The sequence below is a fragment of the Symphalangus syndactylus genome, chromosome 19 (genome assembly GCF_028878055.3).
Source record: "Symphalangus syndactylus isolate Jambi chromosome 19, NHGRI_mSymSyn1-v2.1_pri, whole genome shotgun sequence".
Lineage (NCBI taxonomy): Eukaryota > Metazoa > Chordata > Mammalia > Primates > Hylobatidae > Symphalangus > Symphalangus syndactylus.
Window position 1 is genome coordinate 11,873,553 of NC_072434.2, and position 19,134 is coordinate 11,892,686.

Sequence of the window (19,134 nt, forward strand, 5' to 3'; positions counted from 1 at the left end):
ATATTAATTTTAGCCTCGTTTTAAACATTTAAGAGACTTTTTTTTTTTTTTTTTGAGACAGGGTCTTGTTCTGTTGCCCAGGCCAGAGTGTGCTGTGACATGATCACAGCTCACAGCAACCTCAAAATCCCGGGCTCAAGCAATCCGCTTACCTCAGCCTCCCAAGTAGTGGTTGAGACCACAGGCGCCTGCCACCACACTCAGCTAATTTTTTTTTTTTTTTAAGAGATAAGGTCTCGCTATGTGGCCAGGCTGGTCTCAAACTTCTGGCCATAAGCAAGAAACTTTATTTTCTTTATCCCTCTGATGCCCAGGCTGGAATGCAGTGGCATGATCCTGGCTCACTGCAACCTCTGCCTCCCACGTTCAATTGATTCTCCTGCCTCAGCCTCCTGAATAGCTGGGATGACAGACACCCACCACTATGTCCGGCCAATTTTGTATTTTTACTGGAGATGAGGCTTCACCATGTTGGCTAGGCTGGTCTCAAACTCCTGACCTCAAGTGACCTGCCTGTCTGGGCCTCTCAAAGTGCTGGGATTACAAATATGAGCTACTGCACCCAGCTGAAACTTTATTTTCTTTAGAGAGGATCTATGACTCTAAAATTTCTTCCCTTCATATTTAAGATTAAACCTATCCTTACTCCCCGAAAACAGTGGTATAAATTATCATAGAACTACAGAACAGGCCTAAGCCCTAAAATTTTTCTTTTTCTTTTTTTTTTTTTTTTTGAGACGGAGTCTGGCTCTGTTGCTCAGGCTGGAATGCAGTGGCATGATCTCGGCTCACTGCAAGCTCCGCCTCCCAGGGTTCACGCCATTCTCCTGCCTCAGCCTCCCAAGTAGTTGGGACTACAGGTGCCCGCCACCACACCAGGCTAATTTTTTTGTATTTTTAGTAGAGACGGGGTTTCACTTAACACAGTTAGCCAGGATGGTCTCAATCTCCTGACCTTGTGATCTGACCATCTCAGCCTCCCAAAGTGCTGGGATTACAGGCGTGAGCCACCGCGCCTAGCCAAAATATTTCTTAAAATTTCTGAAGCAGAAAGTGATCCTGATAAGAATATTTTTTCTCCAGACTCCCCAATATTTCTCCCCACAAAAATCCTAAATTTAGGATTTTCAGTATGGTAATATTACAACAGCAAATATCTAATCAGACTTCATTAGTGTATACCCACTGACTGGTAAATCAAGGACCTTTGACAGTAGATGGACAGAAATAACTACACTAGCGTGCAGGGGTTTGCAGAAAGAACTGCCAAGATAAAGTGGCTCGGTGTAATACCGGGGCATGTTGGGCAAAACAGAAAGATGGCTTCCTTTGAGAAGGGGCGTTTAGGTCTTACCTCACTCATGGTCTTAGCAATAAGAGTTTCTATAGCACACAGAGGTTCTAGGTAACACCAGCTTTCTCACCAAAAGTAAGGAGGTGCAAGTACTCAGAATGAAGAATGAAACAAAAATCCAAAGCTAAAAAAAATTTGTTAGAGGAGAAATGAAAAAGTAAAAAAACGGACTTAGAATTAAGGAGAGAAAAACCTAAAACAAACCACTGTATTCCAGATGAGGAGATTAAAAAGGGACAGCAGGGCAGGCAAGGTAGTAGACAGTGGATACGCCTCAAGGTTAGGAACCTGGTGATAAGACAAAGGAAAAACAGTAAAAAGGAAAAGAGAAAGGGGAGAATAGGACAAAAACTATGAGACATAAAGAAACAGTAATAAAAGAGCACAACAAATCTAAAAAAGTTAAAAAAAAAAAAGAGATAGGAAAAATTAGGTAAACATATGTTCCCCCGAAAGGGGAGTAACAAGAATGAGGAGGAACTCTATTCAGAAGGGATACATATTGTTAATTGAGGCCCTAACTTTACACTAAGGAAGTTCACACTGAGTTCATGCACAGGCAATCTGATGCTACCTTGGCTGTGGAAGGTGGATAAAAAAGGCCCTTGGTACCCAAGGATAACTGGTACTGAAATCAGTTTAAAACAGGTCAAAATATTTTATAGTAAATAGTAAATGGTAAGAAAATAAAAGGTTGATTGCAGTTCAATCTGCAATGTGAAACTAAAACCTGTAGAAATTAGTTCTTTTTTAAAATAGTTAATGATGTGTTTAATACACTTTATTTTTTGGCATATCTTTTCTGACTATACAATGGTGCAACATCCTTTGGCTTTGAAATTTACATGATCATAAAATGGGTCATTTTTTGTTTTAAAGGCTTATTGAAATAATTTCAAGGGCCTCTCTTAATACTTGGTTCTCAAATTATTCTTTTGTGAAGTGCTTGCCTGTGAGTGATCACTTTTTTCTTTAATGGTTACTTCTGCTGGATACTCATCTGTCAATTCTGTAGGTGACTAATGTCATTCTCTTGCAGTTTAACAGACTTCATGAAGTTTCTCATCTTTTGCAAAGTATGCAATTTCATTTTGGTTTGTGCTGTATTTGCATTGTATTAGCAAGAGAGTGACAGAGAAGGATAATGATGTAGTGAATGGGACAGATAACAGCTACAGCTAAAGTTAATTAGGAAGAGTTGGTGAGTAGAGCCTAATTTTATAAATGATTGGTTTATTAGTCAATGTTCTTGTTTGGCAATTTTTGCTTCTCCATGCATTACGTGGATTAATGACCAGTTGGATATTGAGGATCTTCTGTACATACAACTTGCAGTAACTATGTTGTAGGTTGCTCTAAGGATTAAATATAACTAAATATGAGGATATATTTAGACTATATCTAAAAAGGCATCTGGTACACTGCCTAAGCAAATAAAAGTTGATCAATTCATGTTTATTAAATCTGAAAGAAATTGGAGGGAAAGGTATCATTAATGAAAAGGTAACAAAAAATGAAAGAAAACATGCATTATGAAAATTTTTTTCCATCTAAACTTCAGAAAGCTTACAAATCAGAAGATGAATGAATACAAATAACTTTAAAGTTAAAAAGTACAGAGTATACAGGGGAATTTCAAGACGGGAGAAAAAGTCACAATGATTTAAGCGGGGACACAGAACAAGGAAAGGTTGGAGACTGAGATGGGTTTTAGAATAGGAAAAGCTTCTCAAAGGCAAATAATGGGAAGGCAATCCACATGTAAGGGAAAACAGGATTTGTGTCAGTAAGAAGTGATAGCCTGGAAAGTTGGTGATATTTAACTAAATTAAAATATGATAAGGGCCATCCACTTTTGGAAGGGTAGTAAAAATCAAGGTTGATAAGTTCACACCAAATTTAATAAGCAATAGTTGTGTTTTGTTTTGGGGGGCAAGGGGTCAGGCATATGATCATAACTAAAGTAAGACTTTAATCCTGGAAAGCTGGGAGAGGGACAATGCTGTTAAGAACCTGAGAAATCAAGAAATGCTGATGTGGGAGATGTGGGAAGGTGAGGCTTAGATTTAATTTAATTTGGGATACAATGAGAATGAGGTATTAGAGATTCAGGTGGAGTTCAGGTTCCACTTGAGGCTAAAATCAGATTCATTTATTTAAACACAGTTTTGAAGACTCTGGGAAATTTTTATAAGAAAAAACAATGGAGTCGTATCTTACTCAGGTCTAAAATTGGCCTACAATATTTTTTTAATTTTTTTTCAAGATTACTCTTGAAATGTCTTTAAAAAGGTAGCCAGAGACAGGCACACAGTCTCTCCACACACCCACACAGCCAGGTATTCCTCCAGCATTGGAATAGACCACTAGTTTTTCAGTTAAACCACAGATGAAGCTGTTGGCTTGAATTTAGGGTAGTGTTGTTTTTTACACACACACACACACACACACACACACACACACACACTAGAGTCTCTCTCAGTTCAAAGAGACACACAGAAGGCATGCAGAAACTAAGATTGACTAAAGAAATAGTGGATTCTCAATTCTCAGCTCACTACTGCTCACTGTGGGGCATACATTCAATAAACGGAGTATAAGCAGAATTGCCAGCACTACTGCACTTGCTATAGCTAAATATTCTTTCTCTCTTTTATTTGACTGAATGTCTGGATAAATTTGTGTAATTTAAATGAACATATGATATAACTTTAACACAGTAAAATAATGAGATTGTGCATCCAAGACAGGGGAAATGAATTTTGAGAACAACTTGGAGAATGCCTATATGTATAGAAGACAAACCAGGGAACAGAAGAAGAGTTATAAAACAGAACATAACCTCTCAAAAGTTAAAGGAAGAAAAAGAAGGGTAGTCATCTATATCAAGGGTTCAGAAAATGGCAAGGGGAATCAGAAGTTAAAAGTTGTGGAATGTGGTCATCAGTGCCAATGCTAAGAGGCAGCTCAGTGGAAAAATGCAGAAGGGGCTCAACGTGGTGGCTCACACCTGTAACACCTGTAATCCCAGCACTTTGGGAGGCCGAGGCGGGTGGATCACTTGAGCCCAGGAGTTTGAGACCAGCCTGGGCAACATAGCAAGATCCTGTCTCTACTAAAATTACAAAAAATCTGCCAGGTGTGGTGGTGTGCCTGTGGTCCCAGCTACTCAGGAGGCTGAGGTGGGAGAATCACCTGAGCCCAGGAGATGGAGGTTGCAGAGAGCCGAGATCACGCCACTGCACTCCAGCCTGGGTGATGGGAGTGAGATTGTCTCAAAAAAAAAAAAAAAAAAAAAAAGCAAGAAAAGGAAAAATGCAGAAGGGACGGTTGAAACCGTATAGGATTAAACAGTCAGTGTGTGACAAGTGGAAGCAGAAGAGGGGGAAGAGTGAAGAAAAAATAGGGTAAAAAATTTTAAATATACAGGACTCACATAAGTTATTGATTTTAATACTGTCTTTTAAACCTGAGAAACTTTGGTAGAGATTAAAGAAAGAACAACTAGAATATATCTAGGAATCTAAAACTGCATGGTAGCTGTAGTTAGCTACATGATATCACAGAGTATATTCTTCTACAAAAACACCTATCTGAAATGCTGTTGATTTAAAAATAACATAGTAATAAAAAATAAGACAATCTAATATATAATAATACGAAAGGTCCCAAAAAGCCTTCTAGAACTATCTATGACATCCTTAGTGAATTCGGCATTTTTACTCCATCCTTTCTCTACTAAATTGTTTTCACATCTTTCCCATTTTCGTCAGTGGCAGATTCATACTACCTCTGAGTTGAAAGAGATGGAAAATGTCACCAAATTAAACCTTCTATTCAATGCTGAAAATTCCACCCAACATCCATAATGAAAGGATGTCGCCGGGCGCGGTGGCTCACGCCTGTAATCCCAGCACTTTGGGAGGCCGAGGCGGGCGGATCACGAGGTCAGGAGATCGAGACCATCCTGGCTAACACAGTGAAACCCTGTCTCTACTAAAAATACAAAAAATTAGCCGGGCGAGGTGGCGGGCACCTGTAGTCCCAGCTACTGGGGAGGCTGAGGCAGGAGAATGCCGTGAACCCCGGGGGGCGGAGCCTGCAGTGAGCCGAGATCGCGCCACTGCACTCCAGCCTGGGTGACAGTGAGACTCTGTCTCAAACAAAAAAAAAAAAAGAAAGAAAGGATGTCGTCTACCTTTGCAGGAAAACAACTATAGATGGGGAATTTACAGCTTCAAAAAGCCCTCCTTTTTCAGTTACACTTATTCTTCCTTCTGGATTCATCAATCTTTCCTCCACCTACCCATTTACCTCCATCCAAAACAAATCAAAGCAGAAGACATGCCAGCGACACCCTCAACACTCTCACACACTTTCAAGGAGATAGATTAATTTCCTACCTTGCAATGTTCTTTGGGTTTACTACTTGCTTCCATTCCTATAACTAATACTCAACCCTACTGATACCCCTTTATCATTGACAACTTACATGCTTAATATTTTAGCAGCTATCAAGTTTCCCTGTTCTAATTTATCCTGTATAATAATGTCATAACTTTTCTAAAATTAAAAATTTTCTTTACATCCTTCTGTACTAAAGAAACTACAGGGTCTTTCCATTTGACTTAATTTAAAAGGCAAACTTCTCTTTCTGGCTTTCTTTTTTTTTTTTTTTTTTTTTTTTGAGATGGAGTCTCGCTCTGTCACCCAGGCTGGAGTGCAGTGGCGCGATCTCAGCTCACTGCAAGCTCCACTTCCCGGGTTCACGCCATTCTCCTGCCTCAGCCTCCCGAGTAGCTGGGACTACAGGTGCCCGCCACCACGCCCAGCTAATCTTTTTGTATTTTTAGTAGAGACGGGGTTTCACTGTGTTAGCCAGGATGGTCTCAATCTCCTGACCTCATGATCCGCCCGCCTCGGCCTCCCAAAGTACTGGGATTACAGGCGTGAGCCACCACGCCTGGCCCTTTTTCTGGCTTTCATGAGGACTTTATACTCTGGCCTTGCCCACTGATGTCTATCACAAAGATGCCCCCACTCAACCCTGCTAACATCTCTCATATACCATGTTCATTCCTTCTCTGCATCCAAGTTTGCCTTCCTAAGTAGACAATATGCTTCTTGAGAAAAGACTGTTTTACATTTCCATGGAATCCTCAATAGCAATTAATTAGCACAATAATGAGCACATAATAAGTGCTCAGGTAATACCTGCTGACTCATTTTTAAAAGTGCTTTTAATTTTCCCCTACTAGATTTATATTTTTGAATGTACTGTTCAACACTAAACCATTGCTATTATTCCCTCTGCCTGGAATGACCTCTTTGGTCCTTTCTGTATGTGCAAAAAATCCCTCTTATCCTTCAAACCTCAGCTGCAGTATTCCCCCTCTAAGAAGTCTTCTCTAACTGTCCTTGCCAGAATGAATAATGTCCGCTTGTTTCCCTGTATACTTTGCTTATAAATCTATCATACAACTTTTGTCAGTTTGTCTTATAACATCTAGACTGCAAGTTCTTTTTTTTAAAAAGCAGGTGGAAAAATCACATCATCTTGTCCACATCTTTGTGTTCCCCCTTCCCACACACTTCTCACAGGGCCTAACACAGTGCCTCCTATGAAACAGTTAATCAATAAATACTTGTGGAAGTGAATGGACTTTCTTCAACCCATTTTTCCCTAAATGAAAATAAGAAATACAACCAAATTAATAAGTACTTTAGTAACAGCTTACTTTTAGTAGAGTTACTTCATTTGACGGCTTACTGTAATTATTCCAAAGCTTATTAACATTCTTTGATTAGATATGGTTTAAACTAAAGGTAAGGAGATAGATTACCTGATTCTTCAAGTTCTTTACTGTAATTGTTAATCTGAAACACATCTATTCAAGTTGCCTTCCTCCCCAAAGCAGTAAGAATAATATGACAAATATAAAGTATATCCTGGGGACTCTCTAGATGATACAACATATATACATTTTTCACATCATATAAGTTCAATAAATCAACCCAAAGTAATATCCAAACTTCAGTATATGGATGGTGGAGTGTTAACATTTTGGTTATTTTATTTTGATCATTATTTTTATAATAAATCAAAAATTACAATAAATGTTTGACAACTTCTCACCCAATAACTGCATTCAAATGTGGAAATGTAATATATAATTTTGTTATTACATAAAAACTTCCAAATGTTAAGAGGCAACATGACATACTAATATAGAAGTCCAATTAGGACTCTGAAAAGATGAGCTATAGCCAGTTTCATTATTTACTAGTTCTGTCACCTTGAACAAGTTGGTTAACCTCCCTGATTTCCAGTTTCCTCATGTAAAATAATAGTATCTGGTTCACCTATCTGTATGGATTTACATAAAAATCAAATGAAATAGCACATAGGGAAGCTATAAAATGCTACTGGACTTTCACATCTTTCTTTATATAAAGTTAATGAGTGAGGCTGTCCTATAATTTTATGGAAAATCTGAGATTAGAATTATCCTTTTCTTGAAAACTTAGTAAATGTTTTCTGTAAAATTGTCTGGGCCTGGAGTTTTCTTGTGACAGAAAAATGTTAATTATTCTTTCGTTTTATTTAATGATTACCAATTATTCAGCTTTTCTTTCTTTTTCAAGCAATTTTGATAAGACACATTTTCCTAGGAATTTCTGTTTTATTTTTCACACTTACTAGTATAAAGTTCTTCCTGCTAGTCCCATAATGTTTTTAATATCTGCAGTATTTTATTTACATTTTAGATTACAAAATTATAGACATATAAAATTGTTTGCTTTCATGCATTTTAATGCATAATACAAAATTAAAATAATTTTTGTTGCAATAATATAACAAAATAGTAATTTTGGGTATTATATTATCCTTAAATAATTGTTACTAGAATGTTTGTCAGTCTACCTGTGGGCCAGGAATGAGATATCAGTCTTCTGCTATTATTTTTCACACTTTTCCATAACCTAACCTTCTTGAAAAAGATTATTCAAAACAGTGAAAAACAACTTTTTTCGTAAGTCTTCCTTTCTGAAAGACACTGATGACTAAGATGGCCTATGGTACATAATTTCTGAAGAACTACTGTTCTGCCTCCTCATAACCTCTCACATAAATTTCACCTGTAGATATTTTAGTCAACCAAGTTCTTTTCCCCTTCTGGGGGAAAAAAGTCCCAATAAGACCAAATAAGATTATTTGATTATCACAAACACAGAAAGGCAAATCCAGGATATGAAGCATAATAAGGAAATGTCAAAGAGAGAAAAAAGATGTAATAGAAGCTCCTAGAAAAAGACCTGATTGGACCTTAAGGGAATGTAAGTACCCCTATAATTACCACAAGTATCAAAAACATATTTAGGTTTCAACTGAAATAGAAGACTTGAGAAAATGGTCAATCTATACCTTGTTTTTGTAAGTACAAGAATGTAAGTCCACATACTAAAATCGTAAGTGGAAGCTGAGCCAAAGACAATTATCTTAAAATAAAAATTTGTTAAAATAATCTAACTTGTTTTCATGATATTTTTCTTGCTGTGTTACCAATTCATACAAGCAGGAAAGGGCTTTCAGCAAACATTGCTGTAGACCCAGAAATACACTAGCTTGCTCATCAATGAGCTTCTAGTTTCACATACACTGTTCCTACTACTATTTTCCCTAATTGCTTTGCTTGCTATGAATTTCTAAGGGCAGGAAATAAATAATTTAACTTAAATACAAAATGATTAACCAAGCCTCATAAGATCATCTAAATAAAAAGAGACATAATAAATTATCCATATTACGAAATCTTCAAAGTATTAATGATGCATGTGACCAAAATACTACTTGGACACTAGATAACTGAAAAAACAAGTTTTCACTATACTTAATCACATGTATCCTTCAATAACATACCTCAGGAGGTTTGAATTCTTCAATTCCACCTTCCATTTTCTGTTTAAGTGCACTGTTTACTTGCTTAGCATTCTGAACCTTCAACAAAATAACCCCAAACGTGAATCAGATCGCGTACTTAGGTAAATTTGTGAGTACTCAATTAAGTGAAAAGAATATATTCCAAACCCCTCTTAAATTTTATTTTAGGAGAATAGTCATACTAATCACACTTGGGGTATGACATGCCACTAATTCAACTTATACATGTATGAACTAATTAAACATCTAACAGACTAAAAGACTCTGAATATCTTTGAATATCATGGTTTTGAATATCTTTTAGCAACAACTTTTATAACCAAAGACAACTGGCATATATAGGAATTAAATTCCATCAATTTTTCTCATTACCATAGTGTTTTGACTAAATAAGAATTTTTCCAATAATAGCGATGATAGTAGCTAACATTTATTAGGTATTTATTATGTATAAAACATCATTCTCAGTCCTTTATATGTAATAAATCACTTAATTCTCAAAACCACTCTGTGAGGTAAGTACAATCAGTTCTGCTATAACATGATAAATACATTAAAAGTCACTGAACTTGCCAGGTACAGTAGCTCACGCCTAAAATGCTAGTGTTGCGAGGCCAGGAGTCTGAGACCACCCTGGCAATATAGTGAGAACCTGTCTCCATGAAAAAAAAAAAAAAAAAAATTAGCTGGTCATGTTGGCATGAACCTGTAGTCCTAGCTATTCAGGAGGCTGAGGTGGGAGGATTGCTCAAGCCCAGGAGTTCAAGGTTATAGTGAGCTGTGATTATGGCAATGCACTCTAGCCTAGGTGACAAAGCAAGACCCCGTCTTAAAAAAAAAAGGCCGGGCGCGGTGGCTCACGCCTGTAATCCTAGCACTTTGGGAGGCCGAGGCGGGCAGATCACGAGGTCAGGAGATCAAGACCATCCTGGCTAACATGGTGAAACCCCGTCTCTACTAAAAATACAAAAAATTAGCCGGGCGTGGTGGCGGACGCCTGTAGTCCCAGCTACTCAGGAGGCTGAGGCAGCAGAATGGCATGAACCCAGGAGGTGGAGCTTGCAGTGAGCTGAGATCCTGCCACTGCACTCCAGCCTGGGCAACAGAGTGAGACTCCATCTCAAAAAAAAAAGAAAAGAAAAGAAAAGTCAGTGTGCTATGCAAAATTCATAATAAAAACCACAGGGCTTGTAGGGAAAAGGAGGTTGGGACACAACATTAAAAAACTTCAATGACACATAAGACAGGAACCTAACAAAAATGGCAACACAGTTTTACACAATCTTAATTAATTTTTTTTTAATCCATAAATGCTACAACAAAGACAGTACTTTACCTTGAAAATAAACCTGAAGGTTGCTTATGGAAGTGGGAGTCAAAATGGTTGTAGTTTGTGAATTACTGTGGAAGTGGTAGGAGGGTTACTTGAAATCAGATGAAAAGGTTTAACACCATATATGTATGGTTCATAACACACAGTGAATTGAGGTAGCTGGTACATGTTTGAGATGTGTGTGCGCGCTCAGTTCAGCTGGGTACATTTTGTTTTGCTGACAAAAATCATACATAAACAAACAAAAAATTCATGTTATGCTCAAATTGTTCCTGAGTATATTAACTGCATTAGGACAAATCTACATGTTCAAAAAAAGTTATAGCAGAACAGACTCTACTTATATTATAACCATTTTACAGATGAGGAATATAAGGCACAGAGAAGTTAAGAAACCTTCCTAAGGCTTGGAGATACAACCTGAATTTAAACCATACCAAGTTTTTAACTTCTATTCTACTAGCAATATTATTAGTCTCCATTTAGACTGTTAAGGGTTAGGATTGTTTACTTTTTTCCTCTGTTTTCCCCCCTAGTGTGGACAACGAAATACTTATGAAGTAATTTATGAACTATTTTCACTAGAGATCTTAAAACCACAGCTAAAATGCATAAAATCTAGGATGGTTCAAGGGTAGTCAGCTGGCCATGTTAGATAGACATATAGAGATAAAATGTAAAGTGTGAATTCTCGAGGATTTCATAGACTAGTGGGGAGATAAGTAAATACAAAAGTAAGATAAACGCTAAAACACCTAACATAGACTTGGAGAGAGAAAGAGAGAGAATGAGAGAGTAAATGTGCTTCTATATATGTTGATGAACAGGTGGTGGGGAAGATTAGGGAAAGTGTTCCAAAGAAAAGGACAGCTAAACTGAGTTTTAAAGAATTAAACTGGCAGACAAGCTTGGGAGGAGGGACTGCATTCCAGGCAGAATAACACTTAGGAAGACAGAAATGCCCTAAGGCAAAGGCAAGAAGTTAGACTGGGGCCAGACCGAGGAATTTTAATTTTGCCTAAAGATTGAAGGAAACCTAAAGGATTTTTAAGCAAGGGAACAAAATGACCATATCTGCCTTTTAGAAAGACACTTCTGGTAGTAATATGAAGAAGAAAATAGGGTAAAGAAGATGGAAATTAATTTAACAATCCAGATGAGAAATAATAAATAAATAAGAAAACTTTCATTAAAACTGTAGGAATGAAGGAAGGATGGTAGTGGTATGCAGAGATTAAAGAAATACCTTGGAAACAAAATTAAGACTTTTTTATTTATTTATTTATTTATTTATTTATTTATTTATTTATTTTTGGAGACAGAGTCTCACTCTGTCGCCCAGGCTAGAGTGCAGTGGCGCCATCTTGGCTCACTGCAACCTCTGCCACCCGGGTTCAAGCTATTCTCCTGCCTCAGCCTCCTGAGTAGCTGGGATTACAGGCGCCTGCCACCATGCCTGGCTAATTTTTGTAGTTTTAGTAGAGACGGGGTTTCACCATGTTGGCCAGGCTGGTCTTCAACTCCTAACCTTGTGATTCACCCGCGTCGGCCTTCCAAAGTGCTGGGATTACAGGCATGAGCCACTGCACCCGGCCAAGACATCTTTGTAAACACTTGATTGTGGAGAATTAGGGGGAATTGAGGGTAACTGGTCACTGGTTTCAGTAATTTAGAGTATGTGGCACTACTCACTGAGACAGAGAATACAAAACGTGGAACAGATAACTAGGGTGAGTGTGGAAGAATTCAGCTTGAACACTGCATATGAGATGTTTGTGACATAAAAGTAGCAGTGGTTAACAGGGTTTGTAAACCCATGAGTGCAAACCTTTACTGTGTCACACATCAAATGAATAACCAAGTTAGGAAGTTAAAGCTTAAAGTGCCTTCTAAAAAAATCAATAAAAATAGTCCCTAAGTGTAGGAGTAGTAGTACTGAGAATGAAGTATGAATACAGGTGACTGAGTACACTTTATTCCTTTATATTTTTAGTGCATTTAAAGTATTACAGCAAATGATTTAGAAGTTTTCTAAAGAGGATTGCTGTGGTTTGGAAGATAGGCATCTTGCACTCATAGTTTGACTAAAGGCTAAGCATTTAACCAAATATGAGATGCGCTGGTGGTATAGTGGTGAGGATAGCTGCCTTCTAAATATGTACTATACACACACATACTCCAGAGAGTCACAAAGTCAAGTGAAAGAAATTCCAAAAAGAAAGACATGGCTGACAGCGTCAAACATTACTAGTAGTCATAGGAGTTAAAAACCAAGAAGGCAGCATTAGATGTGGCCACTTGTTTATAAGTGATTTTTTTTTTCCACTGTAAACCTTGAACTCCTAGACTCAAGCGATCCTCTCTCCTCAGCCTCTCTTGTGTTGCTAGGACTACACTACAGATACAACCACGTTTGGCTATTTTTTAAATTTTTTTTATAGAGATGAAGTCTCACTATGTTGCTCAGGCTGGTGTCAAACTCCTGGCCTCAAGTGATGTTCCTGTCTTGGCCTCCCAAAGTGTTGGGATTACAGGCATGAGCCACCATGTCAGCCCATAAATGATCTTCGGAGAGGTGTTTCAGTAGAACTGGAATACCATACGGGGCAGAAACTAGATTAGAAAGGGTTGGAGAATAAGTTTTGGTAAGAAAGCAGAGGAAGCAAATGTGGCCTATGTTTAGGAAAAGAGAACCAGAAAAGCAGTTTGGGTGAATAACCAGGACCAAGGAATAGAAAAATCTGAACATGTTTTAAGATAGAGAATCTTCATCCCACACTATACTGTTGCAAGGTTCTTACATTTTGTAAGCAGAATATAGTAGTCCTCCCATATCTGCAGCGGATATAGTCCAAAACTCCCAGTGGATGCCTGAAACTGTGGATAGTACCAAATCATAACATATACAGGTTGAGTATTCCCTTATCCAAAATGCTTGGAACCAGAAGTGTTTCAAATTTCGGGGGATTTGGGGATATTTGCATAATATATACCAGTCGCACATCCTTAATCCGAAAACCCAAAATCCAAAATGCTCCAATGACCATTTCCTTTGAGCATTATGTCAGTGCTCAAAAGGTTTCAAATTTTGGAGCATTTCAGATTTTCAGATTAGGGATGCTCAACCTGTACTGTTTTTCCCTATATATACATACCTATGATAAAGTTTAACTTATAAATTAGGCACAATAAGAGAATAACAATAGCTAATTAAAAATAAAACAATTATAACAATATACTGTAATAAAAGCTATGTGAATATAGTCTGTTTCTCAAAATATCTTATTGTACTGTACTGCAAGTAACTGAAACCATGGAAAGTGAAACTACGGATTAAGGGAGGACTATGTAATATTAACTAAATATGCAGTGATAAGCTAAGGATGAATATTGTAATCACTAAAGCAACTACAAAAGCAAAAAAAAAAAACAAACAAACAAGAAAATGCAAAAGATATAGCTGAAAAATGTAAATATGACCATGTTCCACGTTTCCTTAAAGTCCTTCAGTAGTTTCCTAACTCAGGATGAATTTCAAATTTCTTAACATGATTTTCTTATAAATCCCTGTCTACCTCTACTGTAACCTGCTAAGAGCAAGAAGAAACTAACAAACAGCTTTAAGATGAATGACAGTGATCAGCCCAGTGCTTTAAAAAGATAACACTGGCAACAATGTGTTTCTCCAGTTAAAGAGAAATAACAGAAAGAATTAACAAGAGGCCAAGTGTGGTGGCTCATGCCTATAATCCCAGCACTTTGAGGCACAGGCAGGAAGATCGCTTGAGCCCAGGAGTTCGAGACAAGCCTGGGTAACACAGCAAGAACCTTTCTCTACAAAAAATTAAAATAAAAAAATAAGGAAAAAAAAAGAATGAACAAGATAGTTATTGTAAGGCAAGCGATAGCAAGAGCCTAAATGGGCAGTAGTGATGAAATAAAAAAGAGGGAATTGACTTAAAGGAAATTTCAGAGATAAAACTCACGTAACTTGGTTACCACTTTGGTTTACATGTGTTGGGAAAGGGGTAACAGCGGGGGATGAATAAAAGATGATTCTGATGTTTCAACAGACAGGAAACGGAGAAAAAAATCTTTTATGGGAAGACCTAGCAGGCAGCTGGAACTATAGCTAAGGAGCTTGAGAAAAGTCACAGCTTGAGAAATAAGACTCAGAAGTCACTGGCATAGAGTATAGGGTTGGTTGATATAGACCAAGAGAGTACAGATTTAGAAGAATATCTAGATTAAAGGGATAAGAAAAAAATAACAAAACAAACAAAAAATAGGAAAAGACAACTAAGGAAGGCCAGAGATCTAATAGCAACGAATAACTGGGTACATAATATGTGCCAGGCACTGTTTTAAGCACTTACCATATATTATCTTGTTTAATTCCTCCCAACCACTATACTATTATCCACATTTCCAGATGAGAAAACTGAGGCTGAAAGAAGTTAAAGAGCTCCTCTAAGGTTACACAGGAAGGAGATGGTATAGCCAGGGTTAGAACTTAACAGGTTCACTGACTCTAGATGCTGATTTTTAACTACTATCTGATTCTGATGATGCTGCCCTTACAATACTACTAGCACTACTACTGATGATGATGATGATGAAGACAACAACCATTACTCACTGGGCATTCAAAATGTGCCAAGCACTACTAAACAATCTACATGTATCACTGCAAATAATTCCCAATAACTTGCAAGAGAAGAATGATTATCATCCCCAGTTTTATAGATAGAACATTGAAGCTTACAGAGGTTATATAATTTGCCCAAGACCACAGAGCTAACAGGCAGCAATGCTGGGATTCAAATCCAGAACAGGCAGAGGTATCTTCTAAGTTGCACATAAGATAAACTTTAAAAAATGAAACCTGCATAAGTGGATGGCTGAGAAAAATCTGCAAACAACTGAGCTCAACCTAGGTAAAAGCGGATAGCCAAAATGCACAGAATCATTAAAAATATTATTTTTATAAAATACCTGACGTTTTAGAGAGATCAACTCCATGTCCAGTTGCCTCAGGATGGTGTTGGCTGCATTAGGACTACAGGAAACTGCTACCACATCTTCCTGGGTTAAATACATGCCCTTAGGTGGACGGCACTTAGAACGCTGAGAATGATGGCGATGTTGTAAACTCTGATACTCTCTTCTTCCAAGTCCAATCTTGCTAGTTTGGACAGGTTGTTCAGTATTACCCTAAGAGAATAAAAGCAGAATAACAGGTCACTTGGTTTTCACAAATGTATAAAGTGAAAACAGTCTATTAATATTAGAAGTATCTGCTGCAATAAGTACACATAAAAAAAACTTCTAACCAATTATATATTATGTACAAGTCCACACACACACACATAGCACTCACCAAGTGGGGGGAAAAGCATACAACATAATATATCCTTGCTTAATCCACTCAATCAAATATCTGATTTTTAGGCCCAGAGGACTAGGAATAAGTGAAAGAATAAGTTAAGACTCTAAACTTTCCTATGTACTTCAAGATGTGCTGTATTTTCCCTTAGCAATAAAGGGGGGAAAAAGCCAACTTATTAAATGCAAAGTTCCTCTAAAAATAAAAATTAGAAAGAAAAAAGGGGGTAATTTAGAAATTATGACACATAGCAGATTAGATAGCTGGTTAAAGACAGGTAACATTTCATTTTTACTTTACAGTTGCTGAAAGAAAACGACGCCTCTAAAGGTTAAAAGGGGCACAATTATCTTAACCCTGAAAATATTTCTAACTTCCAAATCTATGATTAAAATAAAAGTAAATATATGCCTCGGAAGAGTTAAAAGTATAACAATGATGACTGTGAAGTTTTAAGCATTATTTCATTATAAGTTGTTCTTAAAGTATGATATAAAAACACGTTATTCTGAAAGAATAATCTATTAGAAACTATATCTTTTAGGTTGAAGATCATTTCAATGAATATATTTAATAATCCAATTTTTTTTTTTGAGACAGGGTCTCACTCCGTCACCCAGGTTAAGTGCAGTGACATGAGCACTGCTCACTGTAGCCTTTTGACCTCCTGGGCTCAAGTGATCCTCCCACCTCAGCCTCCTGAGTAGCCAGGACTACAGTTGTGTGCCATTATGCCCGGCTAATTTTTCTTTTTTTGTAGAGACGGGAGTCTCACCATGTTGCCCAGGCTGGTCTCAAACTCCTAGACTCAAGTGATCTGCCTACCTCAGGCTCTCAAAGTGCTAGGATTACAGGCATGAGCCAACATGCCTGGTCTAATACTCCAATTTCTTAGAAAAGGAACTCTTAGTAAAATTCGTTAAAAAAAATTTTTTTTTTTTTTTTTTTGATCCCCCAGGCTGGAATGCAGTGGCGCGATCTCGGCTCACTGCAACCTCCACCTGGGCTCAAGCAATTCTCCTGCCTCAGCCTCCGGAGTAGCTGGGATTACAGGCACCCGCCACCATACCCAGCTAATTTTTGTATTTTTAGTAGAGATGGGGTTTCACCATGTTAGGCAGGCTGGTCTTCAACTCCTGATGTCAGGTGATTTACCTGCCTCGGCTACCTAAAGTGCTGGGATTACAAGTGTGAGCCACTCTGCACCCACTGAACATTTATTATGAAGCATAATCCACTTAATTGCTCGAAGTTAACTCCAAGCAACACATGGCAGATCTGATGTTCAGAGAAAGTCCTTCCAGTAGGGCACTACTAAAATTGCTGATCAAACATTTTTTAAAGTCTTTTAACATTCACTTCTGAGCTGGCAGGGAAGTGAGGAAATTCTTCCGAGGCCTGAAATGATGAGAAAGCAAGAATCCAGAGGGAGAATCAAGTATGCAGTAGTTGTCATTTGCCTAAAGCCAGGCTTCAATGGACAACAGGTGCAGGGCACAGGAGACAAGCCAGAATGCTAAAAGGGGAACTCCATCACTTTGTGAAGTAGGAGAAAAACACCCCTGCTCTGCAGAGGGAGGGGGTGATTAATGGGAGCCATGCCCATCTCACTCTTGGCTGGGTGGAAAGAAACCAAAAAAAAGTCTCCCAAGAGTGCCCCAACCACAGTCCTCCATTCAGGCAGGTTTGGGGCCTAAATTTATATGATCTGTTTGCCTGAAAAACCCCAAATCAAGATTTTAGTTTAAAGTGTCTTAGATTGGTAGTGCCTAGAGACAAATAACAGAAGCAAATGCAAATCCTCTCTAGAACAATGCACTTTAAACCCAGGTCTCAAAAAATCTGTTTATGACCAACAGGTCTTCACTAAATGAGCTTCTGAAGGATATACTTCAGGAAATTATTTTCAAAGAAAGCCCTTAGATTCAGGAAAGAAGGGTGGGCAAAATAGAAGTTAAAAATGTGGGTAAATCTAAACAAAATGGACTATATGTTTGATCTGTGAGATTTAAAAAACCAAGATGTAACAAACTGTGGACAAAACTAGTATATAAATCAGGATGGTAGTGGATGGAGTCAAAGCATTCTAAGGGCCTTCTATTAATCAGAAAGTCAATAAAGACATCAATATTAGATTTTAAGTTAAATATGCAGGATAAAATTTTCAGAGTATACAATAAGAATAGAAATATAGAAACATCCTGGCTGGGCACAGTGGCTCATGCCTGTAATCTCAGCATTTTGGGAGGCCGAGGGGGGCGGATCACGAGATCAGGAGATCAAGACCATACTGGCTAACCCGGTGAAACCCCATCTCTATTAAAAATACGAAAAATAAGCCGGGCGTGGTAGCATGCGCCTGTAGTGCCAGCTACTCAGGAGGCTGAGGCAGGAGAATCGCTTGAACCCAGGAAGCGGAGGTTGCAGTGAGCCGAGATCGTGCCACTGCACTCCAGCCTGGGTGACAAAGCAAGACTGTCTCAAAAAAAAAAAAAAAAGAAAGAAAGAAAGAAAAGAAATATAGAAACATCCCAAACAAGTAGAGACAGAGTGGGAAAGAAAATAGAGTAACAGATGGGTTCTTAATCCCCAAAAATAGGACATGAACAAAGGGAAAGAAGACTAGGAAAAGCAAGTCAAATAGAAGGTAAAAATAAGAAAGAACAAAAATACATCCGCTAAACATGATCAATATAAATGGGCTAAACTCTTCAGATAAAATATTAATACATACGCCCAGCTATCTGCTCCTTATAAGACACATACTTAAAATGTAACGACACAGAAATGTTGAAAGTAAAATGATAAAGATAAACCAGGCAAATACTTAACAGAAGAAAAATGGTGGAGCTATCAACATAACAGATAAAATAATCTTCAAGGCAGAAGCCAATAAAAGAGACCCTACATATTGATAAAAGGCTCAATTCAGCAGCAAGATAAAACAATTTGTATGCACCTAATAACACTAACTTCAACAGATAAAAAACTACTTTTCAATAATTGAGTGATCAGAATAATTGATCACATAAGCAGACAACAAAAACCAAGCTATCAAGTAGGCAAGCAGTAAGAATATGGATTTCAACCACAGAACTGACAAACCTAAATTAACGGAC

General features: G+C 37.8%; 1 protein-coding gene across 8 annotated transcripts in view; it reads right to left on the minus strand.

The window, feature by feature from the left end:
• Positions 1–19,134, minus strand: part of RCOR3 (REST corepressor 3) — a 57,278-nt gene that overhangs the window by 12,294 nt on the left and 25,850 nt on the right. For all 8 annotated transcript variants that reach the window (XM_055233923.2, XM_055233924.2, XM_055233921.2 and 5 more), the window contains 2 exons: positions 15,625–15,843; positions 9,276–9,353 (listed from right to left, as the gene is read on the minus strand). In XM_055233923.2, the coding sequence (XP_055089898.1) occupies positions 9,276–9,353; positions 15,625–15,843 (297 nt within the window). The remainder of the gene's footprint in view (positions 1–9,275; positions 9,354–15,624; positions 15,844–19,134) is intronic.